The 27,980-nt window shown below is 45.5% G+C and overlaps 1 protein-coding gene across 1 annotated transcript in view; it reads left to right on the top strand.

Annotated features, from left to right (window-relative positions):
* The window catches only part of IL23R (interleukin 23 receptor), a 469,105-nt gene that overhangs the window by 356,904 nt on the left and 84,221 nt on the right, over positions 1 to 27,980 (top strand). The window contains exon 14 of the mRNA XM_069232471.1: positions 11,038 to 11,166. Within this exon, the coding sequence (XP_069088572.1) occupies positions 11,038 to 11,166 (129 nt within the window). The remainder of the gene's footprint in view (positions 1 to 11,037; positions 11,167 to 27,980) is intronic.

The following is a 27,980-nucleotide window of genomic DNA, read 5'->3' as shown; positions in this document are numbered from 1 at the left end:
GAGATGCAAGAGCTGCTGCACATTTAAACTCGGCTCCCATGTGAGCATTCAAGGTTCACACCCCGGGGAGGTGAGCATTAGGTACAGAGCAGGAGTGTTGCTTTGAGGAAGTAAGTGCCTTTGTGATCATTGTTTACATGGCAGTAGAGATACAGTAAGATGAATTGATTCTAAAACTTTGCTAAATCTTTAGAGAGTGACTACAAGCACACCCCCCCAGAGGAATATGAGAATCCAAATATTACCAAATAGGTTACGCATGCACCACGTGTGTGCAGTTTGGTGTGTTTTAAATGTAGTATGTCTTGTACTGTTGATTGTGAGAGTACTGTAGTCTCCCAGTCCTGATATTCACGAGTGCCGTTTACCACAAGTGGGCTGCAGTTTGCAAATAGGTGGCACCACACCCACAAACAACATATATAGCGGCCCATTACAAATGGGGGCTATGATAACTATGCCTCTCTTGTATTTCCACAGGTATCAATGATGGACATCACAAAGCGATAGGTATCATCTTATGACACCACATTAGTAAGGTGAATTGCACCACATCACAGGGCATGTATTATTTAGGCTTTCCTTAGAGGTAGTCAAACAAGGAGTGGCACCAGGAGTTCACCTTGGTCGTAAAGAGGAGCCTAGGGATAATGCTACGAAACATGTAGACTAGGAAGTCAGGTACATTACATCCCCCACTTCTGTAGCCCCTTTTTAATCATAACGCCACCAAGAGATCTATTAAATCATTGGAATTACTAGGAGACAGGTATTTTTAACTCACCCAAGACCGCACCCCTCCTATCCCTCCTGTGTTTCACATTGATTAGACTACATCAGTGCTCCCACATATCCGTAGGTCATAGCACGCCCCGCTCCATAGCGGAATGGTAAGAAAGTCAATGATGAAGCATGCCACCAAGGGGCAACCCTGGAGGGTGAGGGTTTTTTCTAACAGGAAAATCCTTTTTTATACATCCTGTGGTAGTTATTTTAGCTGGGCCTCTTTTGCTCTTTTGTAATGTTATATAGGCTATAATGAGGGCATGCCCAGCCCCACAACTTCCTTCTACCTCTTTGTTTTTGTAACTCAAAAAATTGCCTGTATCCTAGTTATATTTTGCAAATGGACTATTTTTCAAAATGTTTAAATTAATTGCTAGGGCCCTAGTTAGGTCCCTAAAATAGTGATTAGAATTAAAAGACTTTGCTATAGTTATGCCTTAGAAAAGATTTCAAATGTTTGCAAACGTTTTAAAAGATTTCCAAACGTTTTTCCAAAAGTTAAAAAGGTTCCAACTTTAATCAGAAAAATGTCTGATGCAGAGAACCAGACTCAGGAGCTCAACATGACCCCTTGGATGAGATTGAAATGCCCCAGGCTAAGGGTTCTCTGCAAAGGATACCAAACACACACTGGTGCTCATACTACCACAGAAACTCTTAGGAGACTTGTGACAGTATATGAGACCGCACACTCTGTGGATGTGGGTGAAACCTCAGACAAATAAAATCAAGAAAACTCCAATGAAACTGAGGATGGTGAGGTAGGATCCTTTATCTCAAAAGTAGGAGCCCCCTTAGAGGAGGAATTGTCTCTAGCAAGATTGTCCAAAAAGTTGGATTTAGAAGCACAACGTTTGGAAATAAAAGTTAAAATGTGTCTAGGACCCATCTCTGGTGACAGCATACAAGTAACAAGGCAGAAATAGGAGTCTTTTAACCTAAAACTCCCCAAAGGAGTTGTGCCCCCTTCACAGAAGGTGATGATATCATCAAATGGTTTTCTGCCTATGAGAGAGCCTGCATAGCCAGAAAAATATATAGAAGACATTGGGGTTCTTTATTGTGGGAACTGTTCTCAGGTAAATGCAGAGATAGCCTCCTGACATTGAATGAGACAGATGCTAAGTCCTATGACCTCATGTAGGCTACCCTGATTGAAGGCTTTGGACTTACAACTGAAGAATACAGAATAAAATTCAGGGAGACTCGAAAAACCCAGACTCAGTCCTAGGTAGAATTTGAAGATTTTTCAGTAAGAATGCTGGGTGGCTGGTTAGAAGGTAACAAAGCACACAATTTTGATTAGCTTTACAATTTAATTGCGAAAGAGCATCTTTTAAGTAATGGTTATAATGGGAAACTACATCAGTTCCTGGAAGACCTAGATCCACTTTCTCCTCTACAGTTGGGGAAGAAGGCAGACCACTCGGTCAGGACAAGGGTGACCAAAACTACCACTGGTGGGACAGACCAAAAGAAAGAGGCCAAAAAGCCCCCAAGGGAACGATGGGAACCAAAATAAAAACAAGCAGTCTTCATCAGGCCCCCAAAAACCTGTTCAGGACGGTGGGCTCCAAGACTTCTCATGGGCTAAGGGTGGGTACAAAGAGACACTTTGATCCCAGCAAGGCTTGGTTCCATGATTGCAAAAACAAAGAATGCCAAACTGGAGACCCTAGTTGTAAAAACAAAAAGAATGCCTCTAGTCCATCCTCAGTAAATGCAGTTGCAAATCTCAAGATGGGATTACAGTTGTGGCCTGACCATGTATGTGAACCCACAGAGGCAACATTAGTCACAGAGGGAGGGGTAGAGGAATCTTGTGCTGCCTGGCCTACTAACATGCAAAAAAACAGGCAGCACCTGTTGATTGATGGGACTAAGGTAGAAGCCTTGAGCGACACATGGGCTAGTGTCACCCTGGTGACCCAGCACCTGATTCACTCAGATCAGTACCTGTTAGGGAAAACTTATCCTGTCACCAGTGCTGACAATGTCACAAAGATCCATCCTATGGCAATGGTATATTTTGACTGGGGGGGAGTAGTTTGGCTGTGTCCCCATCCATCCCTGTAGACTGTCTTCTTAGCAATGATTTGGAGAATTTCGCTTGGGCTGAAGTAGAACAGAGGACCCATGTAGCAATGCTTGGGATCCCAGAATGGGGTAGTGTCAAGACAAGGCCACAGAGCAAACTCCAGAGTGCACAAGAGGTGTTGGATCCTGGAAGAATGGAACAACCCTCCAAGAGAAAAGGCAAGAAGACTTGGGGACCAGCTCCTATACAGATTTCAAGTCAGAACCCCTCTTCCCAGGAAAAGGACTTGTTAGCCCGAGAGGAGGCTGATCCTGCAGAGCTTGAGCCTTACCACCCAGAACTCTTGGGACCAGGGGGACCCTCTAGGGAGGATCTGTGCCCGGGACAAAAAATCTGTCTCACTCCTGAAAGCCTGAGGCAGTAAACTGCTCAGGAAGAAAAGGGTAGTATCAGTAGTACCCACAGGGTTTATTGGGAGCATGGACTCCTGTACACTGAGGCCAGAGACCTAAAGCCTGCTGCAACCAGGAGGGTAGTAGTTCCCCAGCAGTACAGGAAGTTTCTTCTTTCGCTAACCCATGACATTCCCCTCTGGGCATCTGGGTCAACACAAAACCTGGAGCAGGCTAGTTAACCACTTTTACTGGGCCGGAATATCCCAGGAGCTGAAGGACTTTTGTCAGTCCTGTTTCTCCTGTCAAACCAGTGGTAAGGCAGGAGGCCACCTAACGGCTCCCCTAATCCAATTACCTATGTTGTGGTGCCCTTCGAAAGGGTAGGGATTGACATTGTTGGCCCTCTTGACCCTCAAACAGCTTCAGGAAACAGATATATCCTAGTGGTAGTAGATCATGCTACTAGATATTCTGAGGCCATTCCTCTTAGGACCATCACTGCCCCTGCAGTGGCCAAGGCCCTCCTTAGTATTTTTACTAGGGTGGGCTTTCCTAAAGAGGTAGTATCAGACAGGATTTCAAACTTCATGCCTGAATACTTAAAAGACATGTGGCAGGAATGTGGAGTGACTTATCAATTAATTATCCCATACCATACACAGACCAGTGGGCTGGTTGAAAGATTGAACCAGACATTGAAAGGCATGATAGGAGGTCTCCCTGGAAAATTCAAAGGGAGATGGGATGTCTTTCTTCCATGTCTGCTTTTTGCTTACAGGGAAGTGCCACAGGAGAGAGTAGGGTTTCCCCCTTTTAACTTTTGTTTGGGCTTCCTGTTAGGGGTCATTGAGTCTTGTGAGGGAAGGCTAGGAGAGACATCTTAAAGAGCTCAAAAGAGACATTGTGGATTATGTACTTGGCCTTATTTCCGGGATGGCTGGGTATATGGAAAAAGCCAGTGAAAATATCCAGGCCAGCCAGGAGCTCCAGAAGCACTGGTATGACCAAAAAACTGCTATGGTGGAGTTCCAACCAGGGCAGAAAGTTTGGCCTTACCCCATACTTGAAAGGAAAGGAGAGGTCACCTACCTGGTTGACCTTGGTAGTGTCAAAAATCCCAAAACGATTACACATGTCAACCGCCTGAACCCCTATTTTGACAAAGCTAATGTGACCATGCTCATGGTTACAGATGAAGGACGGGAAGAACAGAGTGAACCTCTCCCTGTTCTCCTCTCCAGCAACCCACAAGCTGGTTCTGTGGATGGAGTGGTCTTGTCAGACACCCTCACAAGAGCAGGCTAATTGAAGGCAAGTCCTCAACCAGTATGCTGAACTATTTTCTCTGACCCCTGGTAGGACTAAATGGTGTACCATAATGGAAACACTGCTTGCCTGTCAAAAACAACATTCGTAGGCAGTCAGACCATGTCAGAGAAAGCATCCATGTTGAAGTCAGCAAGATGCTGGATTTGGGTGTCATTGAACCCTCTGAGAGCACCTGGGCAAGCCCAAACGTTTTAGTCTCCAAACCTCACTCCAAGGGAGAGAAAAAGGAAATGAGGTTCTGCGCAAACTATAGGGGCCCCAATTCGGTAACAAAAACTGATGGACACCCAGTCCCAAGAGCGGATGAGTTCATAGACAGATTAGGGGCAGCCAAATACCTGAGTACCTTTGATCTTACATTTGGGTATTGGCAGATTGGCCAGACCCCTGGAGTAAGAGAGATCAGCATTCTTCACCCCAAGTGGGCACTATCAGTTCACTGTCATGCCCTTTAGATTGAAGAATGCTCCTGCCACTTTCCAGAGGTTTGTGAACCAAGACCCAGCTGGGCTGAAATCCTTTAGTGCAGCTTATCTAGGTGATATTGCTGTCTACAGCTCCAACTGGCAGGATTACCTGGTCCAAGGCCTTTGAGGCCCTACAGAAGGCAGCCCTCGCTATCAAGGCCAGTAAGTGCCAGATAGGGCAGGGAAGGGTTGTATACTTAGGCCCCCAGGTAGGTGGAGGCCAAGTTCAGCCACTACTACCCAAGATCCAGCCCATTCTGCCTGGGAAGCTCCAACCACTCAAACTCAAGTCAGGGCTTTCCTTGACTTGATTGGGTATTATCGGAGGTTTCTGATGGACTATGGTACCATAGTGCCCCACCCCCGCTCACATAACTTACCTCTAAGAAAATCCCCCACATTTGTAACTGGACAGCGACTTGTCAAAAGGCTTTGGCACTCTGAAGGATGCAATGTGCTCTGCCCCAGTCCTGAAAGCTCCAGACTACTCCAGGCAATTTATTGTCCAAACTGATGCCTTAGAACTTGGGATAGGAGCAGTCCTAGCCAGACCAATGATGAGGGACATGACCAGCCTGTTGCTTTTATATCAGAAAACTACCCCCCAGGGAAGACAAATGAAATGCCACAGAGAGGGAAGCCTTTGTTGTGGTCTGGGCTTTGAAAAAGCTGATGTCATACTTGTCTGTCTCTCACTTAATAGTTCAGACACACCATAGGCCTCTCAGGTGGCTTCAACAAATGAAAGGTGAAAACCCTAAACTGCTTAGGTGGTCCATATCTTGATAGGGAATGGACTTTTAAGTTTAACACAGACCTGGGACTGCCCACGCCACTCCAGATGGCATTTCCAGGTTCTTCCACTTAGAGGATGAAAACTCCCCAGGGGAAGGTTAGTTTCATCCCCTTTCATTTACGGAGTGGGGGGTAGTGTGAGAAAGGGCCTCTTTTGACATGGTAGACCCCCCCCCCCACAATATTTTGCCTGGAAAATGAAGTGATTTCAAACTGTAAGTGCCCTGGGCTCCTGCTAAACAGGTTCCCAGGGCCAGATCTATTTCCCCAAAGCTGAATTATATTTTGCACTATAGCCACCTTTGAAAGCCCCTAGTAAATGGTACCCCTGGTACCTAGGGCATGGGTACTGGTGAGGGGCCCCCAGAGCTGCAGCACCAATTGTGCCACTCTGAGAGGCCCCCCACCAGCCCACCAGCCTCATGCACACTGCCATTGCAGGTGCATAACTTGGTGTATCCAAAAGTTGCAAACTCGACAGGACACTCACCAGGAGTGCCATGTCCACTAACACTGCATGCAATATAGGTAAGTCACCCCTCTGGCAAACCATACAGCCCTAAGGCCAGGTGCACTATAATGCATGTGAGGGCAATTATGCCTCTACTGTGTCTTTGCCAAACCGTCAGACATAGTAAGTGTGCAAGGGACCCATAGCAAAAGCATGTGCTGGACACTGGTTAATACGAGTTCCCCAGCTACATGATGACCTCTCTGAACACTGGGTTGTTTGGTATCAAACTACTCAGAATAATAAACCCAGACGGATGCCAGTGTTGGATTTATTATAACTTGTACCCAGAAGGCAATTTAGATGAGCCCCAGCCCTGACATGGTTACTGACTGGTCCTAATCAGCCTGCCACCACCAGACACAAATCTGAACTCCTGGCATGAGAGCCTTTTGCTCTGAGGAATCAGAACACAAAGCCTTTCCTGGATGGAGGTGTTACACATCCTCCCCGCCCGACCCCCGGTAGGCACCCTGTACCAGCGGGCAGCTTCAAAGGCTTTACCGCCTTTGAAATCAGAAATCTATCTCTGCTGCTAGCAGCAGATGACTGCCCAATGGTTTTGTCACCACTTTAGGTGGGCAAATTGGCTAGAAAACTAGCAAGGATAAGAGGAGTGACCAACCCCAGCCTGCACCACCCCTCAGGTGTGGCAGATGAGGTGACCACTCCATTTCATTTTCCTCCATTTGGATGGCAAATAGCCAATCAGGGTTAGGGATGAGACCCCTACCCACAGAAAGTGGTCACTTAATGGGTGTAGCCACCCTAAGGTAGGTGGCCCATTGGCCACTACCAGGTACTCCCCTTACTTCCCCTAAATGCAGTATCTAGTGGGCATCCCTAGACCAACAGATCAGATTTGATGGACACAAGAAGACCAGGAACAAAGAACACCTGAGGCACGAGAACAGAAGTCCTGCTTCTCAAAGAAAAAGATGCCAAACCCTGCTTGCTACTCCAAGGACATGACAATTGCTGCTGAGGTGTCGCCTGAAATCTGCCTAAACCTACAAAACCCCAGAGCAGCTCCAGCCTTCTGAGTAAAGTATTTTTGTAAATTGGTCTCGAGTTATTCTTCTGAGTTTGTGTCCATATTTATTTATACTGTGTGTACAACAAATGAATAGCATATCTCCAAGATAAGCCTAACTGCTCATCCATACTACCACAAAAACAAAGCATTAGGTGGTGTGCTTTTTACCTCTGCATACCAAAGTGGGGTTGCTTGTACTCTCTGCACAGTGCAAATCATTTTCGTAAACTATATAGAGAGCCAGCCTCTTACATTTACCACCAGTGTCTACCTTTTAGGATAATGCCATTGCAAAGCAGCAAGGGTAAGAAGCACTTTGCTGGTTACACATGAACATGTATGCACATGCATGTGCAGACATGTGCGGGCTGTGCATGTACAGTCTGGTAACAGGGCACAGGTAGCCTGGTGCAATTGGGACTCTGCAGTGTTCGGTATTGGGATAGACCTTATGAGTGTAGATCGCACTACCCGGGAAAGCCACTGTGCTTTATTGTTTTAACGATAGTGACTCCCCATTATACACGCAGGGAGGGAACTGCTTTAGATTGTAGTTTCACTTTCCCTTGGCCTACAGAGACCATTGAAGTCTTGAAATGGAGTGTAACCTGTGTGAGAAAAGCAAATTTGTAACTTTCAAAATGATATCTGTACATCCGATGGGTAATTTAGTGTTTCCATATTTCTCTGGCTTAGCTCAGGACCAGAGCTCAGGCCTTTTGTCCCTCTGCTGTGCCCAGTAATTACATTTTCACCAGCAGAAGGAACAAAGGTTGTCCTCAAACAAAAAGAGCCACTAGCAGTACTTCTCCCAGCTCCTGAGGAGGAAAGGGGTGGGGCGGAATGATCTATATCAATCATGCAACTGTCATACTGCACCAGGGTTGGGGCTATCCAAGCCCACTGAACAAAGGAGGGTGCCCAGACACCTGGAGATAACCAACCAGGGTGCTCCCTTTGAAATTGTAATGTGCAAGTCCCTGACAGTGATGTCAGCAAGCGTTGGAGCTGACACCCCAGAAGTTGATGGGCCCAGTGGCTCCTGGATGACGCCATCTTGGATTGTCCCAAAATGCTGTTGCGAGGGTTGGTACAGAGAAGTCATGTGGCACCCAAGGATTGGTTAGGGGTGCCAGTCGTCTGGAACCTTTCTCTCCCCTTTCTAAACTCTTGTACAAGACTCTCTCTTGCCCGCAGATTTTGCAAATGCTGCTCTGCTGGATCCTGTGTGTGACTGCCATGGATAACTGGAAAGAGGAACCCTCTGACCCCCACTCAGGACCCAGAACTCTGTCTAGTTGACCAGAGGACAAGTGGGTCTCCCCAAGGGCCAGTGAGGCAGGCCCCTTTACTTTCCCTGAGGACCAGTTTGGGGATGCCCTCCATTTTAATGTGCCCACCAACAAAGCCCCAAAGGAGAACTGGTGCAGGGAACCAGGAAGACCAGCTTTTGGAGGACTGCACTGCTTTGAAGGTGAGGAACGTTGGTGCAACTGTCTCTGCTAGATAGAGCTCACCACCAGGAGCAAATTGAACCCAGGATCATCCAAATCGGCCCAACGGGGTTCAAGTTATAACATTGTAAGGTTTGGTGACCCTTGACCTAGTTTTTCCTCCTAAGAGCACATGGAGCTCCCCTGCCATGTTGATCCTATTCCTCCGGGGTGAACCAGGGGATGGAGCAAGGAAGCTGTGTCTACAAATTTGGGGGAGAAGGCATGCGTGGGGCCTCCTCCTCGTTTTTCTACTTCACCTGGGGACCCCATCCCTCTGGATGGATTTGAGTAGCAGGGGGCCGGGAACCCATTCCCCACCCCGAGTACTTTCGATTTTGGGGAAACGCCATCACCCTTCCCCGAGATTCCAAGGATGGGGTAGCATGGTCGTACTCCTCCCACAGGAGACAGAGCGGCCCAAGACCCTATCCCTGGACCCTGTTGTATTCATGAAAACAGGGGGAGTGCAGTTACACACCCCCACGTGGTCCACTATCCCTGCTCCCCATGCCTGTGTATGGGGGGAGTGGGATGTGGCCATAGCAGCCCTCATATGCCCGCAGGAGCAGGCAGACACAAAGAAAGGCTGCTGGCTCCTGTGGCAACACAAGGTCGTGGGTTGGCTCCCCGAGGTGCCCTCCAACAGGGGAAGTCCCTGGGGTGCCTTGGTGAGACTGGGCACCCTGCTAAAAATGGAAAATGCTGTGTGAGGCCACTTGTGAACAGCAAAACAAAAAAGAAAACATCACTGCGACTCTCCCCAGTGCAGCGGAAGAAACGCTACTATAATATTCACCCTTCACGGCAAACTCTCCCCATAATGCTTTGCAGGGCCCTTTGTTTTATTTACCTCTTTACCCATATCTTAGCCTGTAGTAGTTCCAGAGTGATGAGACAATCACCAATTTGTTTAGCACAACGTGATCTTGCTCCTCGTGTCATCTTCCAGGTCCTCACCCTAAGTTGAGGGATCTTAAAATCATCACCTTCCCCGCTTTTCATGCATTTTTAAGTTCTCCCATGTTTGGACCTTTTGCTCTACAGCTGAGAGTGGTTTGCCCTCTAGGGACCTTGTGTATGGCAACATTTTAGAAGGCCTGGGAGGCTTAAAAATGTACATTTCAATACTGATGTCTAGCAGTGAAACCATCTAGAGGCTGATTATATGGTTGCAATGCAATGATTTTTCACAATGCTGTTTCATTGTGACGCCTTCTAGTGTTTGTTCTGATCATTACACGTTAATGCCAAGTATATGAAATTATGCACAAACACAAAGTTAATTCCTGATAAATGTTTTATTAGGTTTTCATGATGAGTGCATATGTTTTATTGATAAGTCATTATCAAAGCTTATGACAATGATTCATGCCAAAGCAATAGTTTTTACACATTGACTGTTGAAACTCACTTGATATGTTTGGGTGACCCTCTAGGTCACACAATGTCATGTATGGCATGTTCTGTCTGCCAGTGTATCTTTGTAAATTACTGCATAGTATTTAGTAGTGTGTGCGTAATAAATGTGCTTCTTTTTCTAAAGAACAAATACTGACTGGACAATTATTTATCAAACGTTATTTTTGCATGCTGGTAATTGGTGATTACTAGCCCACACCACGTCCCTTGAGTATATCTTAGCTCCCCCTCACTACCCTGTGAGAGTTAAGCGCTACAATGGGGTATTTGTTCCCCACTGAAGACTATTGAGGAACTATTACTTGTGCTGGCCACACAAAGAATAATCAAATTTCCAAGACCAACATTTTAATTATTCACACTTTATATGAAGATTTCACATTAATGCACTAAGTGTTTCATCTCCAGCACAATTTCTCGTCTTTTCATCACGTGTCTCCAGTTCATAGCACTTTCCCTGTCACCAGCTGGTTTATTTTAATGTTATCTGTAAAGCGTTCTAATACTGCTCGGTAGAGACGGTCTGTAGAAAAATATTTAATAAAAGTTACATCCTAAATAAATCCACTCTGTTGCATCTACAAATAGATAATTCACACACATCCTGCACTTGATATTGAGAATAGAAGAGCAATACTGTACTTTGGGAACTTTAGAGAGTTACTTGTATTGTTTTCCTAGACTGCATTATGACCAATAAGATCTGCTTTAAATGGAAAATGTCCCATGTTAATGGTTCACTGTGCTTGTTTCTTTTCACTAAAGATGCTCCTCCGTCTGCAAGAATGAAGCAGTTTCACAAGTTAAATCCTGAGGCTTTTTACTCTGCTTACATAACAGCTTCTACAGCTGCTGGAGAGGGACCTGCTGGACATGTTGTAGGATTTAAAGTTGGTAAGTTGTTTTTTCTTTCCTTATAAGTGCAATTAATTTCATTGCTTTGGTACACTTTGCTTCAATTGGGAAAGAGTGGAAGACAAAGAGTTTGAAAAGCATGTGCTTCTTCAATCAGGCATGCTAGTTTTTGCCATACTCTGGGCCTCATTTACAAGGCCCTTGTGGCACACTGGAGCATCATTTTTTTGACACTCCAGTAGCCCTGTGTGCTGGTCCATATTTACAAGGCCACGGAAGCCACCTTTTGATGGCCTTGTAAATATGGACCCCTTTCATGCATAACACTGCATGAAAGAGGCGTTGCTCTGGGTGTTCCCATGCAACACCCATGGAATCCAACAGAATGTAAAGCATTCCCAGATTTACAAGTCTGGGAATGCGTTCGATTTCTACGCCACCTCAGGGGTGGTGTTAAGATTTCGCAAATGGGGGAAATAACATTATTTCTCCCTTTTCGTTCCTCTTTCTATGTGTGCTGTATTCTACAGCACACATAGAAAGAGGAAACACCATTAATGATTGTTTATGTGCAGGAAGGTATCTCTTCCTGCACATAAACAATCATCCCTGCAACGCAGGCACCCATGCCCCAAGGTGCAAGGGTGCCTGCATTGGCACTAGGCAGTAAATTGTGCACCAGCGCAGGGGACAAGGGCAGGATTGTGATGTGTCTTATAGATATCTAGATATGGCGCAATCCTGCCCTTTTGTTTTGATGCACGGCGGCACAGCAAAAAGGCATTTGGCGCTGCCCTGCACCAAAACTTAGTAAATGAGGCCCTCAAGGTTGTTTTTCAGATGAAGCGCTTAAAAAGAATAGTTTACTTGCCAGAAATTCGCTCAGCCTGAGTTGGAAAAGGAAAGGACAGAAAACTAGAAAATGTTTATGTTCTTGTTCTGAGGAATCCTGGCATGGCAATTTGAGCTGGTCTGTTTCTTTTGGTTCATTATTGATTTGTATATGGCTGGCTGCTGTCTAAGGTGGCATGGTGGGCAAATTGCTGCCCAGAGTAACTACCAGTGGCTTAGATTAATTCAAGTAATCCACCCACACCTTTTTACTTTGTTTGCTGTCAGCCCCAATATCAGCACCATTTTTTTTATACCTCACTAACCTTTTTTCCTGTTTAAAATGTTGACAATATCATAGACCACAGATACTGACAACCAGTTTGAATGGATTCAGCATGTCCGCAATACTGCTGTTCAGCTTACTTTTTTCCATTAAAAATGGAACAGAGAATCTCACCTGAGGCAGACTTTGTGCTGGCTCCTGGCCAGGGTGTACTCTAAAATTCTCACCCTTGTTCATAAATGTTTGCATTATTCTGCATGATCCTGCACCTGAATATTTTTCCTGGAAGATTAGTTGCTCCTTTCTTCTCTTTCCTTGATACTCTGGTTCTAAGGATTCCTGGATGTAACTGTAGTTCCCAGGAGACCGCAGGTTTCAGGACGCTGTGTTAGTGTCTCTTGCTCAAGCTGGGCCCAAACCACTCCCCATTTTATTTGCAGAAATGTTGCAGATTTTACAATATCTTTTCTGTTTCTTCCCACTGGATTTTTCCTCAAGCTTAGATATACCTTGGCATGTGAAACTGTGTGTTACAATCATAAATAAAAAGAATAATAAACGGAAAGGCTGTGTCACTCTCTGAAAACAGTAGTTTCCGACTGACTCTCACATGAGAGATTATTGCCTCAACCCTCCAGCTCTTCCATTCTACTCTTCAATTCATGTGCACTGCCTGGATGAATACCTTTAGGCCCTTATCTAAACCACAGATCAACGCGTAACAAGCATTTACAGTGCCAGCCGGTCTGGCTTCTCATTTACGTTGTATGTAGTAATTGATAGTTTTCTTGAACCAAATGCTGGAAGAGAAGAATCGTTCTGTTTTTTTATTTTTTATTTAGTAGATCAATATACATGAATTCTAATATATATATGTATATACAACCCTAAACTTCAACAATTGAATGAAATCATTTTTTAGAGTGAGTTGAAAGCAAATTGGGTTGTATTTTTTTTAAATGAAGCATTGTACTTGGGGTGTGAATGCGTTTACTTTATCAGTGCAAATCTCTTAACTATACTGTAATATAAAATTGGTAGTGGAAGAGGATTAGCAGAAATGTGTATGAACTTTTTAAGGCACTTTTTTATTTTTTTAGTTATTTTTAGGTTTGGGGTTAGCCAAGACCTTTTGATTTAACTAAAATGTGTGTATCATATACTTACTCAAACGGGCTTTTAGCCAGCCCTCTTCATCCACACTGGTCTGTTATTGTGCCATTTAGATTTTTCTTCCACCAGATACAACATACACCGTGGGGCGATGACCCAGCCCACTACAGTCACTGACTGACGACATTCCGCTCTTTCACGAGGAGCACATCCTCACACAAAGTAGTTTCCTCTAGTGTCAGACACCACTACGTCAGAGACAAAAACAATTTTACCTTTAAGTCACTTTTTTTTAGATTGATGATGACCAGGAGGTTTTCCCAATAATAACCTTTAAGCAAAAACCAGGGGGAAACAAAACAGACATTGACAGAGCCAAAAGGTTGGTGGCCAATATCAGGCTTATTGGCCTTTCCAATATTTATTTATTGTAGGGTTGAAGTGTTAGTAACTGGAGTTAATAGAATGGTAGTTTAATTTGTTTAGTGTTCATCTTTTGATGTAGAGAGTAGCTGTTTTAATAGTACGCAACGGTAAGAGGATCATTTAATCCTTAGAAAACAAAATAAAATACTCACAAGTTATATTTTTTTGCAATTTCACATAGCACGAATTCGACCCGTAGGTATTGGAGCGCTTTACATGAGAACCAGTCACCCTACACAAAAAAGCATTCATTTTTCTGTAGGAACGGGGGGATTAAGTGATGTGCCCAGAATCACAGGATGTTGAGTTGACGCCGAGACTCGAACGTGACTCCTCAACTCCAAGTTCGACAGCTCTCACTTTTACACCACATCCTCTCCCTAATTTTACACCTATTTTTACTCTTTGTGTGTACTGCAAGTTGAGCACAAAATGTGATGGTTGCTCAATTTTAATGCTTTAAATTACTTCCATCTGTACATTAGCAATATCTGAGCACAAAATAGAAGCAACAACAGGTGTGTAAGTGATTATCGCCTATTATTTCTGATTTGGAGAGGAAAGCGCTAATCCAGGGGCCTGATTTATCACAGCGCTCTAAATTAAGTCGGTTTATGGATTGTGGACCCTGGCAAAACCCAATTTGTTCCAAAAGATTGTACTGCCTACCTACTTGTCACAAATCACCAAATGAAGCTCTCAGTTTCGTTTAGAAGGATGCCTTCACCAACCTGTTTTAGCTTCCACTTTCGATCGCGTCATCATGAATCAGTTTCCATATTGCCACGAGTAGGTGCGTGTGCCCGGATGACAGTGCTCTGATCCTTGACTAAGGGTTTTACTGCATCCCCTGAAAGGTGGTGCCCACGTCAAAAGCACAGTTTGTTGCAGTGGAGTCCAAGCACTATAACGAATTTCGAAACGGCACATTATTATAGTTCATTTTTCACTGGCCCTTCGTTTAAAATTATTCGTGTACATTTTTAAGGCTTGCCTTGACGAATATTGACCACTCTTTGTCACATATGGCATTCGATATTCGTATTTACCTCTGTTGTCTATTCCCAGTATGATTTTCTCTGCCTAATACTTACCCTACTACACGCTGTGAAATGTAAAAGCGCACGCCAGTTTTTGTACAATTTACTGTACCGTGGCGTTTCCTTGCACAGTGATATCTGGGACTGCAAATTATATCAACGCCCATTCTGAAGTTAAAAAATAAAACAGTTCAACTCACGAAAAAACACATTCACAAAGGCATGAAGACAACCACTCGCACGCACCAGAAACTCCCTGGATTCTGGACACGTCAGTGGAGGTGGAAAGGCCCAACCAGGATGCAGCCTATGGGTCGGTGCTTATTACTCACAACCGTCATGTCCTGACCTTTGAGGTGTCGTCTGAAAACTGAGAAATTATCATAGTGTAGTTCTTTGGAACTGAACAAATTTTGACAGGAAATGGGCCTTGACTGCCTAGAATCAACCCCATTGATGCGCAGACACAAACCCTGCTGAAGTGAAAACCGCAGGGCCTCCCACTTCCTCTACAGCGGTCGCTGCTTGTCACTTACAACAAAACCACTCCATAATCACAGAGGTACTGCAAACAGGTTTGTAGCTTCAACCTAAAGCAAAACCATCTCATATTAGCAGAAAATGAAGGTAATATACCTTACTATATAGGTTTGGTCTAGTTAGTCCTCTCGGTACAGCCTGGTGCTTTCTTTATCGTATACAGCGATTCTTTCAGGGCCACAACAGCTGGTCATTCAAGTTCTTACCATTAGTGTGATGCGGCAAACTAGAGGCACAACACATCCACAGTGGCGCAGGTAGTGTTGTGCCATAGTACCTGTAATTGTTTTGGTTACCTATACCGTGCCTTTCACTGATATCAGAAGAGGAGGCAGAAAAAAGTGTAGCATAACAATTACACGCATGCAAATACTTGACTAATGCAAACAAGTGGAGAAAGAGACGCAGTCACACGGTGGTGTGGTTGTTTATTGAAGTGCACTGTAGTAAAGTTTACTAAGGTAGATCTGACTAATGTGGAAAACCCTTTCAGCTCATCAGCCTGCACCGTTTGGCAAGCTTGCTTCCACTTCTAAGAAGTGTCTGTTGTGTGGTCTTCAGCCACTTCCCTTCTGCCAGAGACCGACATACATCCTGAAAACGCCATGCCCTCCTTAAAGATATGTTGTGGCACAAACACACCATCTCTCGCCATGTGTCTCAGCGAATATTGACAATGAGAGACCTATGAGCAGAAAGGCCTTATGCTCTAAGTGTCAAATGATGGTATGGAATCACTTGTTCCTTGCGTAGGCTGGGCAAGGACGCATATGGTGATTATTGGTAGTAACATATTGCAATCCGGTTGATATGTCCCACCTGATGGTATCATTATGTCTGGTGTGAGGACAACATGTGTCGCTGTATGAGGCTGGCCTGACTTATAGTGGGTACCTTGTGGTACTTACACTTTGTGCCAGGTCCAGTTATCCCTTATTAGTAGATTAGAGGTGTTCTAGCAGCTTAGGCTGATAGAGGTAGCTATAGCAGAGCAGCTTAGGCTGAACTAGAAGACATGTAAAGCTCCTACTATACCACTTATATCACTTAGCACTATATCATAAGAAAACACAATACTCAGAGTTACTAAAAATAAAGGTGCTTTATTTTAGTGACAATATGCCAAAAGTATCTCAGAGGATTTACTCCCTTAGGAGGTAAGTAAAATACACAAAATATACACACAAACCAAAATCAGGTAAGTAAACAGTTAGAAAAGTAGTGCAAACACTGTAGAACACAATAGAATGCAATAGGAGACAATAGGCCTAGGGGCAACACAAACCATATACTCCAAAAGTGGAATGCGAATCACGAATGGACCCCAGGCCTAGTGTAGTGTGTATTGGGTCGCTGGGAGTGTAAGAAAACACTAAAGGTGTCCAAGATACCCCACCCCAAGACCCTGAAAAGTAGGAGTACAATTACCCTACTACCCCAGAAAGACAGTAAAGTCGAGATAGGGGATTCTGCAAAGGCAACAAGTGACTGCAAAGCACTGAAGATGGATTCCTGGACCTGAGGACCTGCAAAGGAAGGGGACCAAATCCAAGAGTCATGCAAGTGTCCGTGGGGCAGGAGCCCACTAAACCCCAGATGAAGGTGCGAAAGGGCTGCCTCCGGGTGGAAGAAGCCAAAGATTCTGCAACAACGGAAAGTGCCAGGAATTTTTCCTTTGGTCAGAAGATGTCCCACGGCGTGCTGGAGGATGCAGAGTTGTTTCCACACAGAAAGACTGCAAAAAAGCCTTGCTAGCTGCAAGAATCACGGTTGAAGGTTTTGGGTGCTGCCAGGGCCCAGGAAGGACTAGGAGGTCGCCCCTTGGAGGAGGAGTCAGAGGGGGTGCTCAGCAACACAGTGAGTCCATGCAGAAGCAGGCAGCACCCGCAGAAGCACCGGAACAGGCATTCAGAAGATCTGAGCATGGCGGTCGTCTCAGCACAACAAAAGAGGGTCTCACGAAGTCGGAGTCCAACTCAGTGAATTGGGCAATGCAGGACGGAGTGCCGGGGACCTGGGCTAGGCTGTGCATGAAAGAAGTCTTGCAAAAGTGCACAGAAGCCCTAGCAGCTGCAGTTCATGCAGTAGACAGGATTACTGTCTGGCGTGGGGAGGCAAGGACTTACCTCCACCAAATTTGGACAGAAGGGCCACTGGACTGTCGGGGACACTTGGATCCAGCTTCTGTGTTCCAGGGACCATGCTCATCAAGATGACAAGGGACCCAGAGGACCGGTGATGTAGATGTTTGGTGCCTGCGTTGGCAGGGGGAAGATTCCGTCGACCCACGGAAGATTTCTACTTGGCTTCCAGTGCAGGGTGAAGGCAGACAGCCCTCAAAGCATGCACCTCCAGGAAACATTCGAGAAAGCCGGCAGGATGAGGTGCTACAATGTTGCTGGTAGTCTTCTTGCTACTTTGTTGCAGTTTTGCAGGCGTCCTGCAGCAGTCAGCGGTCGATCCTTGGCAGAAGTCGAAGAGGGAAGTGCAGAGGAACTCTGGTGAGCACTTGCATTCGTTATCTGATGAGAAACCCACAGGAGAGACCCTAAATAGCCCTCAGAGGAGAATTGGCTACAGAGAGAGGTAAGCACCTATCAGGAGGGGTCTCTGATGCCACCTGCTGGCACTGGCCACTCAGAGGTCTCCATTGTGCCCTCACACCTCTGCATCCAAGATGGCAGAGGTCTGGGACTCACTGGAGGAGCTCTGGGCACCTCCCCTTGGGAGGTGCTGGTCAGGGGAGTGGTCACTCCCCTTTCCTTTGTCCAGTTTCGAGCCAGAGCAGGGCTGGGGGGATCCCTGAACCGGTGTAGACTGGCTTATGCAAGGAGGGCACCATCTGTGCCCTTCAAAGCATTTCCAGAGGCCAGGAGAGGCTACTCCTCTCAGGCCCTTAACACCTATTTCCAAAGGGAGAGGGTGTAACACCCTCTCCCAGAGGAAATCCTTTGTTCTGCCTTCCTGGGACTGGGCTGCCCAGGCCCCAAGGGGGCAGAAACTTGTCTGAGGGTTGGCAGCAGCGGTAGCTGCAGAGAAAACCCCGGAAAGTTAGTTTGGCAGTACCCAGGCTCTAAGCTGGAGATCCGGGGATGCATGGAATTGTCCCCCCAATACCAGAATGGTATTGAGGTGACAATTCCATGATCCTAGACATGTTACATGGCCATGTTCGGAGATACCATTGTGATGCTACATATAGGTATTGACCTAGATGTAGTGCACGTGTGTAATGGTGTCCCCGCACTCACAAAGTTGGGGGAAATTGCCCTGAACAATGTAGGGGCACCTTGGCTAGTGCCAGGGTGCCCTCACACTAAATAACTTTGCACCTAACCTTCACTAAGTGAGGGTTAGACATATAGGTGACTTATAAGTTACTTAAGTGCAGTGTAAAATGGCTGTGAAATAACGTGGATGTTATTTCAATCAGGCAGCAGTGGCAGTCCTGTGTAAGAATTGTCTGAGCTCCCTATGGGTGGCAAAAGAAATGCTGCAGCCCATAGGGATCTCCTGGAACCCCAATACCCTGGGTACCTAGGTACCATATACTAGGGAATTATAAGGGTGTTCCAGTGTGCCAATTAGAATTGGTAAAATTAGTCACTAGCCTGCAGTGACAATTTTAAAAGCAAAGAGAGCATAAACACTGAGGTTCTGGTTAGCAGAGTCTCAGTGATACAGTTAGGCACCACACAGGGAACACATACAGGGCACACTTTATGAGCACAGGGGTCCTGGCGTGCAGGATCCCAGTGACACAGGCAAAAACAAACTTACATACAAGTAAAAATGGGGGTAACATGCCAGGCAAGATGGTACTTTCCTACAGTCGCCAATGAAGCTACCATGGACTTGTCATTTCTCAGAAAGCATTTGCATGTTTGAGTATTGTGTGGAAAATGGATAGTACCACACTAGAGTAAATCTCCCTGGCAATTTGCTTTAACTGCATGAATTCATAAATGCTATTTTCCCCTGTTCTCCCCGTTGGCATATTTTGGCATTGACAGACTGTTCAGTTGTTTGTTGGGTATCTGTAGTTGATCAGCGCTCCCTGATCAAGTGTCCACTCTGAGCCTTAATCCAACTTTGTGAAAACTGGTCTAAACGAGCCCCTATTTACGTCTGTGCAGCTTGTTTGAAATCTTCCTCACTTGGTGATCATTACTCCAAAACAGTTAAACTTAGGGATTTCCAGATATGTTACCTTCAATTTGATGTTTTAACTTGTTTTGCTAAATTATTTGCAATCAATGGACTACAGGCACTTAGGTGTGTAGCAATATTTCTTAGTTTAAATACAGACACAGCTGTCTTTGTCATTACCATACTGGTAGCAAGAGATTTCGAAGTCAAATAGAGGGTCTCACAAGGACACTACATGTACGTAGATAGCAAAGGGACAAAGGGAGAGCATTGTGATGTGGGCAACGGGCAGGTCTCATGAGGGGAACAGAACTGTTGCCGCCTTCCCAATTGACTGTTGTTCAAATTATATGATATGAATTATTTTTGTGTCTGACCTCTTATGAGCGTCCAGGAATGCATGGCCTTGAGGAGGTTGGTGTGATCTACAGTATGAAAAGCGTCTGCAAGGTCAAGGTGAATCAGAAGGCCGGAGCCCCCATTGCACGTAAGGTACAGCGCATCATCATACACATTATATGTGGCAGTTTCATCACTGAACCCATGCCTGAATCCTGATTGAGCACCTTTTGAACAGTGTGTTGTCAGAGATTAAACTTTTTATCTGGAGGACAACACATTTTTTCCCAATAGCCAAGCAAGAAAGGGATCTTAGCAATGCCACTGTAATTGTTTGGTGTAGGACCAGACCCAGTGTAGGACCTAAGGGTGGTCTTCCTCTTAACTTTTTGCCTGCCTCCATCCATTTTCTAACCTTGTGTTTTGCTGGCTTTAGGATTCTGTGCACTTTACCACTGCTATCCAATGCTAAAGTGCTTGTGCTCTCTCCCAAAAACATGGTAACATTATCATATACCCAAATGGCATAAATAATTTACTTATAAGTCTCTAGTAAAGTACATCACACATGACAAGGGCCTGTAAATTACTTGCCACGAGTAGGCCTGCTGCATTGATTGTGCCACACACCTAAGTGGTCACTTAACCTTGTCTCAGGCCTGCCACTACAGGGCGTGTGTGCAGTTTTAAAATGACATGTCTAGCTGGCAAGTTATACCTCTTGCCAGGCCTAAACTTTTGTTTTTCATATATATGGAAGTCACACTTAAGGTAGGCCCTATATGACCCAAAGGGGAGGGTGCATTGTATGTAAAAGACTGGGAATGTACGTTTAAGTTTTATATGCCCTGGAAGTGAAAAACTCCCAAATTCGTTTTACACTACAACAAGACCTTTCTCGGCCATAGAATAACATTGGGATTACCTTATTATAGTTTATAAGTGAAATTCCCAATCTGGAAGAGATATGTTTATCAAATTTGGTGTTTCTGAAGTCACAATTTAAAATCACAACTTATGGTGATGTCAAATTTTAAAATGCAGTTATGAAAATGCCACTTTTAGAAAGTTGGAATTTTCTTACTTTAGCCTTGTGGTGCCTACTGCCTGTCTCCAAAACACGTCTAGGGTGGGGTGACAGCTGGGCTTGTGCATTCCCTCTAGACAGCCACACACTAAAGGAGCTTAGGTGTGAATGATAGGCCATCAACATCTTTACCGGCCTTTCTGGGCAGAATGGGAGGGAGGGGCTGACACACCTGAATGGACAGTGTCCCGCCACACATAAAGGACTGCAAATCCCGCTGTAGTGAGTCTGGAGCCAGGGCAGGAAGGGAGGACCTCTGTGCACTTCAAAGACCTTCTTTGAATTCTCCTCCACTTCAAAGGCACAACTGAGCATAAATACTGGAACTCTGACACCCCCAACTCAGCACACTTCTGGACCTGTGAATACTCTGCCAGGAAGAAGGACTGCTGTGCTGCTACTGGGACTGCCACTCTGCTGAGCTACTACTCTATTGTACTACTGCTTTGATGAGCTGTCCTGCTGCTCTCTTACCTGGGAGTGGGAGGGTCTGGACATGCATTTCTACATCCTACAACCAAAGTGACTCCAAGGGCTTGCTGGCTTACATCCTGTTTTCTGAAGTCTCAGGGACACAAAATACTTCCAACTCATTTGCTACAACTCCTGCACCCATTTTCAAATAGCTCCCGCCCCCAAGGAGGCACTCCTTTAGTCCTGGGTCCTTGGAAGTAGTTTTGTGGCTCCTTAAATCAAGCGTTTGTGCTCTTCATGGCTGCTAATGGGCCGGCTTGCACTAGAACTGCACCACTCGCATGTGCCTCTGCAAGTTTATCTCTTCGCACATCAAGCATCACTCCTCATGACCACGAGGCCTATGAATCCTCACACCTGTGGACCACCCCCAGTGATACTTTCCTTGCTCCCATCAAATTGCTTCCCTGTGAACAGGGCTCTTGGCTAAATTCTGAGAAAGTAAAACCTCAGCCGGACTTTGCTATGACTGAATCTGACGCGCGCTATATCATGGATTTCACGCAGTCTGGCACAACCAGATAGCCCCTGTTGGCACGTTATGCTTTTAAGCATTACATTACATTTTAATCTTTAAAAATTCATATATCAACTTCTACCTATTGGTTTTTTGTCATGTTGGTCTTGTTATACTCACCAAATTAAGCTCTATATTTCTAACTGTAGTTGCGTTTTGTGTGTTTTCACTGTTTTACTGTTTGAAATGTTGCACAAATACGTTACACATTGCCTCTTAAGTTAAGCCAGACTGCTCTGTGCCAAGCTACCAGAGGGCAAGCACAGGTTAATTTATGGTGTGTAGCTGACTTACCCTGACTAGGATTGTGGTTCCTGCTTGGATTGGGTGCATACCTCTGTCAGCCAGAAACCCATTTCTAACATCCAGCTTAGTAGGGTCAGTGTTGATCTGTTGCAAAAAGAGTTTAGTCTGACAACTAAGTGTTGGTGACCATTCCCTATGAGAACAGATAATAAAAAAGAGCAATTTGTCTGATTTCTTTGGCTCCTTTAGTAGGCAAGGGGAGATGAGAGTGAGAAACGTTTTTTGACATCCACGAAGACTAGATTGAACAAGAAGTCACCATAGCAAAATCATTCCAGTTTGGTGCTGATTTTCACACTACTATACCTGCTATGAGGTTTGTGGTGCAGCACCTTTCTATTTTATTTTTGTTTCAATTTTATTAGCAAAGTTATAAAAGACATCTAAGCAGGCCAAAAAAGCAGAATAGGAAAGTGTAGCAATGTGGAGGACATCCACCTTTTCAGCAGTCGTTCAAGACTTTTTTTTTTACTTTGCTCTGGACGCTATTTTTGTTTCCATAAGGACTTAGAGCACTTTGATACTCAGCGGCCGCATATGTCAAGTTGGGGTGATGGGGGTGTTATTTAAAATAAAAAAAGAGAACACTCACCTTGCCCTGCCCATTTCCTGCGCCGTCTCCTGCCACCTCACCCCTTGTTGTGTCCCATCAATTGCTGGGACACCAGCACAGGCTCCCCAGCAATCCTGGCACTGCTTACATGCTAAACGTAGCATGCAAGCAGTGTCAGGATTGTTCTGAGCGACAGTCACTGCCACTCAGACGCAAGCCTGGGGTCTGTGCTATTTCTCCAGCCTGGCTGTGTATAAGCTGGGTTGGAGAAACCTAAGTGTGCATTTGTGTTTGGCCGGCCTCAGACGACCGGCCAAACACACATGCACACTTAGTGCACTCTCCCCTCCTCCCACCTTTCACCTCCCTGTGGCCCCGCCCCTCTCTGCCCCCCTGGCTGAGCCAGCAGACGAAAAATGATGGAAAATAAAATGATAGCACGCCATTGTTTTTTCTTTTCATCTGCCGGCTCAACTAGGGGGGCGACGCCCCACCACCACTACAGAAGAGCCACCCCTACTGACACTGCCATTTAGTGCCTTAGAGCATGTGCTCTGACCATAAAACTGTACTGGTAAATTTGTTTCAATCAATCAATCAAAGAAATTTATAGAGCGTGCTACTCACCTGTGAGGGTCTCAAGGCGCTGGGGGGTGAGGGGTGGGGTCAAAAAAGGAGGGTCACTGTTCGAACAGCCATGTCTTGAGGCTCTTTCTGAAGAGCAGGAGGTCTTTGGTTTTGCGAAGGTTGGTGGGGAGGGAGTTCCAGGTTTTGGGGGCAAGGTAGGAGAAGGACCTGCCTCCTCTGGTGGTGCGTTGGATGCGGGGGACTGTGGCTAGGGCGAGGTCGGCTGATTGGAGGTTGCGTGAGGGAGTGTGGAAGTTCACTCTTTCTTTGAGGTAGGTTGGGCCGGTGTTGTTGAAGGATTTGTGAGCGTGGTTGAGGATCTTGAATGTGATTCTCTTGTCTATGGGGAGCCAGTGAAGGGATTTGAGGTGTGGTGAGATATGTTCGTGGCGGGGGAGGCCAAGGATGAGGCGTGCAGCTGTGTTCTTGATTCTCTGGAGTTTGCGTTTGAGTTTGAGTGTGGTGCCGGCGTAGAGGGCGTTACCATAGTCTAGTCTGCTGCTGATGAGTGCATGGGTGACTGTCTTTCTGGTCTCTGGGGGAATCCATTTGAAGGATTTTTTTAGAGTGCGGAGTGTGTGCAAGCAGGAGGAGGTTAGGGCATTGATTTGCTGTGTCATGGAGAGGGAGGGGTCTAGGATGATGCTGAGGTTGCGTGCGTGGTTTGCGGGGGTGGGTGCGGGGCCTAGGGCGGTGGGCCACCAGGAGTCATCCCATGTGGTTTTGTTGGGGCCGAAGATGATGATCTCGGTTTTGTTGGAGTTAAGCTTGAGGTGGTTAGTAGTCATCCAGTTGGCGGTGTCGAGGAGAGCAGTGTGTAGGTTGGTTTTGGCAGTGGTGGGGTTGCGGGTGAGGGAGAGGATGAGTTGGGTGTCATCTGCGTAGGAGAGGATGGTGATTCCGTGTGCTCGGAGGATGTTGGCTAGGGGGATCATGTAGATGTTGAAGAGTGTGGGGCTGAGGGAGGACCCTTGGGGGACCCCGCAGATGATCTTGGAAGTGGTGCAGTGGAAAGGTGGGAGGCGGACTCTCTGGGTCCGGTCGGTGAGGAAGGAGGTGAGCCAGTCTAAGGCTTTGTGGCGAATTCCTATGTTGTGGAGGCGTGTGCAGAGTGTGTGGTGGCAGACGGTGTCAAAGGCTGCAGAGAGGTCTAGGAGGATGAGTGCGACGGTCTCGCTTATGTCGACTTTGGTCCTGATGTCATCAGTGCATGCGATGAGGGCGGTTTCCGTGCTGTGGTTCTTGCGGAACCCGGATTGTGAGGGTTTCACTCAATTAATTAATTTAACTTTCTTGTAAGGGACAGAAATTGTACCAGTGGTGAGGAAATCAAATGCCATCTCGGTTCTGAAGTGCATATGAGTTGTGACATAAGTGAGACAGAAAGAAAAGTAACAATTCAAAGTGAACAACAATCTTTTGGTTGCAACATCTTTTAAGATGTAGGATGCATCCTAAATGGGTCGAAAAGTTGAAAATACTTTTACTTTTGGACTGCTTCACATAGTGTGTACAGAGTACGTCTAAATTGTGATACAATTGTCCCTTCATTATTACTTGACTTGTTGCATTCAAAAGATTGTTGTTCACTTTGAGTTGTTACTTCTCATTCTATGTAACTTTTGTCACATCTCGCATGCACTGTGCAGTGTCACATTTTTCCATAACACCTTATTTTTATGTGATAATGTCATAAAGATTGTAATGATATGCTGGAATGTCAGTTTAATATTATTAAGGAGTTTTTCCTCTGAAAGGACGTACCTAGTTTCTCCCAAAACTAAGGGGAAGTTGGTATGAATAAGTCCATAAGAACCACTCTTTTTCTTATTGGTGAATTATAATTTGGCATCCAATAAAAAAAAGCTAGCTACAAAGGGAGAAGAACGAGAGACTCAGTTTAATGTGCAGAGTGTTGTAAATCAATGGATGATATTTCTTCAACCCATGGTTATGAGATGCGCACAAATATTGTTCAAAAACATATTGACAAATAACAGAGGATCAGAGGCAAAGGTTTAAATTTGTGCGGAGCAAGAGGCCAAAACTATCAGGAATTCTGTAATTTGTAATGTCCAGGGGTCCAATTTCAAGAAGACCTAACCATGTTTCCCAGAGTCCAAGATACAAGCTTGCTATGGGCCCACCTTGGAAGGTTATGGCACAGCCCAACTGGTGCTTGGTAGATGAAGGAGGGTGAATTTGCAAGGTTACACAGAATATTAATTCCAGGACAAAGTGGGAAAAGCCAGAACACATTGCATTTCTGGGTCAGTAGGAGCCGGGAAGATTTAAACATTACTTACAACATTGCATTTTACCTGGCAACAGTGGTTGGTAGGTTAGCTACTTTGCCTTCAACAAGTTAGCACCGTTTGTATTCCTTGCACCTTTTTTACTTTGCTGTTCTTTGGTTTCCTTGGGTCGTTAGGGCAGCTGAGGGTTTACTTATCTTCTACAGACTGTGAGCTTTGCTTGCCACCACTCAAGAACTCTTGCTTTACTACAGGCTTTCTGCGTCATCTTGGCTTTCCGTTTCTCTAGTATTGGAATGAAACTTCATATTCAGTTTCTGGGAATGTATCCTGGTTGTCTGGGGGCTGTCAATGGTTATTCCAATTCCATATTCTGGTAAGCTCATTTACTGACAAGTATGCACAAGGTATTGTCATTTAATGGCACATTATTGTTTAGTATATGTTTACTAGGGTTATCCGTCAGTCCATCACAGCCCAAGGGTCCTTTGCCACAGGCCATCCCTTTGTTCTACCCAGTACAGCTGCACAAGAAGCTTAAGGTGTGTTTCTTCTCTATATACCTTCCTACCTTTTTTTCCTTGTACAGACTCTCAGAATCTTGCATTTTATGCAGTACACAATTGAAAGGGAAGGACGTAATATCAGATCATAACTTGGCGGATGTTAGAAATTGGATCTTTGGTTGGCAGTCAGGTTGTCCCCTGTCCAAGCAAGGACCCTCACTCTAGTTAGGGCAAAGGAGAAAACATACCTGGTTGACCCCCACTCATCCCCTTGGTAGCAGGAGCAGAAAGGCTTAACCCAGAAGCAATGTGTAAAGTATTTGTTCCAACACACACAGTAATACGGTGAAACACTATAAATGGACACCACAAAGGTTTAGAAAAATAGTATATATTTATCTAAGTAAACAAGACCAAAAACAATACAAATCCACAGTATGCAATAAAAAATATGACTTTAGCAATTAAAAACACAAACATAGTGGCTAGAAGCACAAATGCTACAATTTGATATAAAGTGGCATTGTGACGGAGTCGTTTCCCACAAGGCAATGCCACTGGTGCCATTTACGGAGTCACACGTACCCCAGGTATAGTACCTTAGTTGGGGAGCGAGGCGTCGCTGGATCTGATGTGGTGTCTATTCCGGTGCAACGAGGTGAAGGAGCGGCGGTGCCACAAAGAGGCGTAGGGTCCTTGCTGCAGAGCGGTGGAGGTGAGGCGGTGTCGGTTGCGAGGTACCTCCAGCAAAGTCGAAATTCAGTGAATTTCCGATGCTGTGGGATGACCTCACGGGGTTGTGATCACATCACAGGGTCACAGGCGCTGTGATGGAGTCGGGTGTCACGAACATCGGTACTACGACATTCCGATCTTGTGAGTTCTTGGGATGTCAGTGGTGTCAGTGACACGGGGCCTGCGATGATGATGGGGTTGTCGCGCTTCTGCAAGGTCCTCGGCTTCCGGTGGCATCACAGGCTCCATTCAGCAGCATCCTTGCGAAATCGCAGAGCGTGGTCTGACATTCTCAGGAAATTCACTCTCAGGGGCCAGGAACTAGAATGGCACCCTCTGACAAGCTAGAGTCCAAAGAATGCAGACTCAGAGCGTGGTTGGTGAAGCCTTTGTTGTCCCTGAGGCTTCGAAAACAGAAGCCCTTAAAGATACCTCTCCAGCAGGAATGCACAACAAAGTCCAGTCTTTGTCCCCTTTCACAGGCAGAAGCAGCAACTGCAGGATAGCCCAACAAAGCACAGCCACAGGCAGGGGCAGCACTTCTCATGAGCTCTTCAGCTCTTCTCCTGGTAAAGTTTCCTCTTGAATCATTCAAGCATTCTTAAGGTGATCTAAAGTCTGGGGTCTTGGGTCCAATACGTATACCCCTTTCTGCCTTTGAAGTTGCCCAACTTCAAAGAGAAGTCTCTGTTGTTTACAGGATCCTGCCTTGCCCAGGCCAGGCCCCAGAAAAACACTAAGGGTTTGGAGACTCCATTGTGTGAGGGCAGGTACAGCCCATTCAGGTGTAAGTGACCACTCCTCATTCTACTCAAGGCCAGATGGCTCATCAGCATATGCAGGCTACACCCCAGCTCCCTTTGTATCACTGTATAGAGGAGATTCACAAACAGCCCAACTGTCAGTCTGACCCAGACAGGGAAGCCACAAACAGACAGAGTCACAGAATGTTTTAAGCAAGAAAATGCCCACTTTCTAAAAATGGCATTTTCAAACTAACAATCTAAAACCCAAATTCACTAACAGATATATTTTTAATTGTGAGTTCAGAGATCCCAAACTCCAAAAT

The sequence above is a fragment of the Pleurodeles waltl genome, chromosome 4_2 (genome assembly GCF_031143425.1).
Source record: "Pleurodeles waltl isolate 20211129_DDA chromosome 4_2, aPleWal1.hap1.20221129, whole genome shotgun sequence".
Taxonomy (NCBI): Eukaryota; Metazoa; Chordata; class Amphibia; order Caudata; family Salamandridae; genus Pleurodeles; species Pleurodeles waltl.
This window is presented reverse-complemented; position numbering and strand designations above follow the sequence as displayed.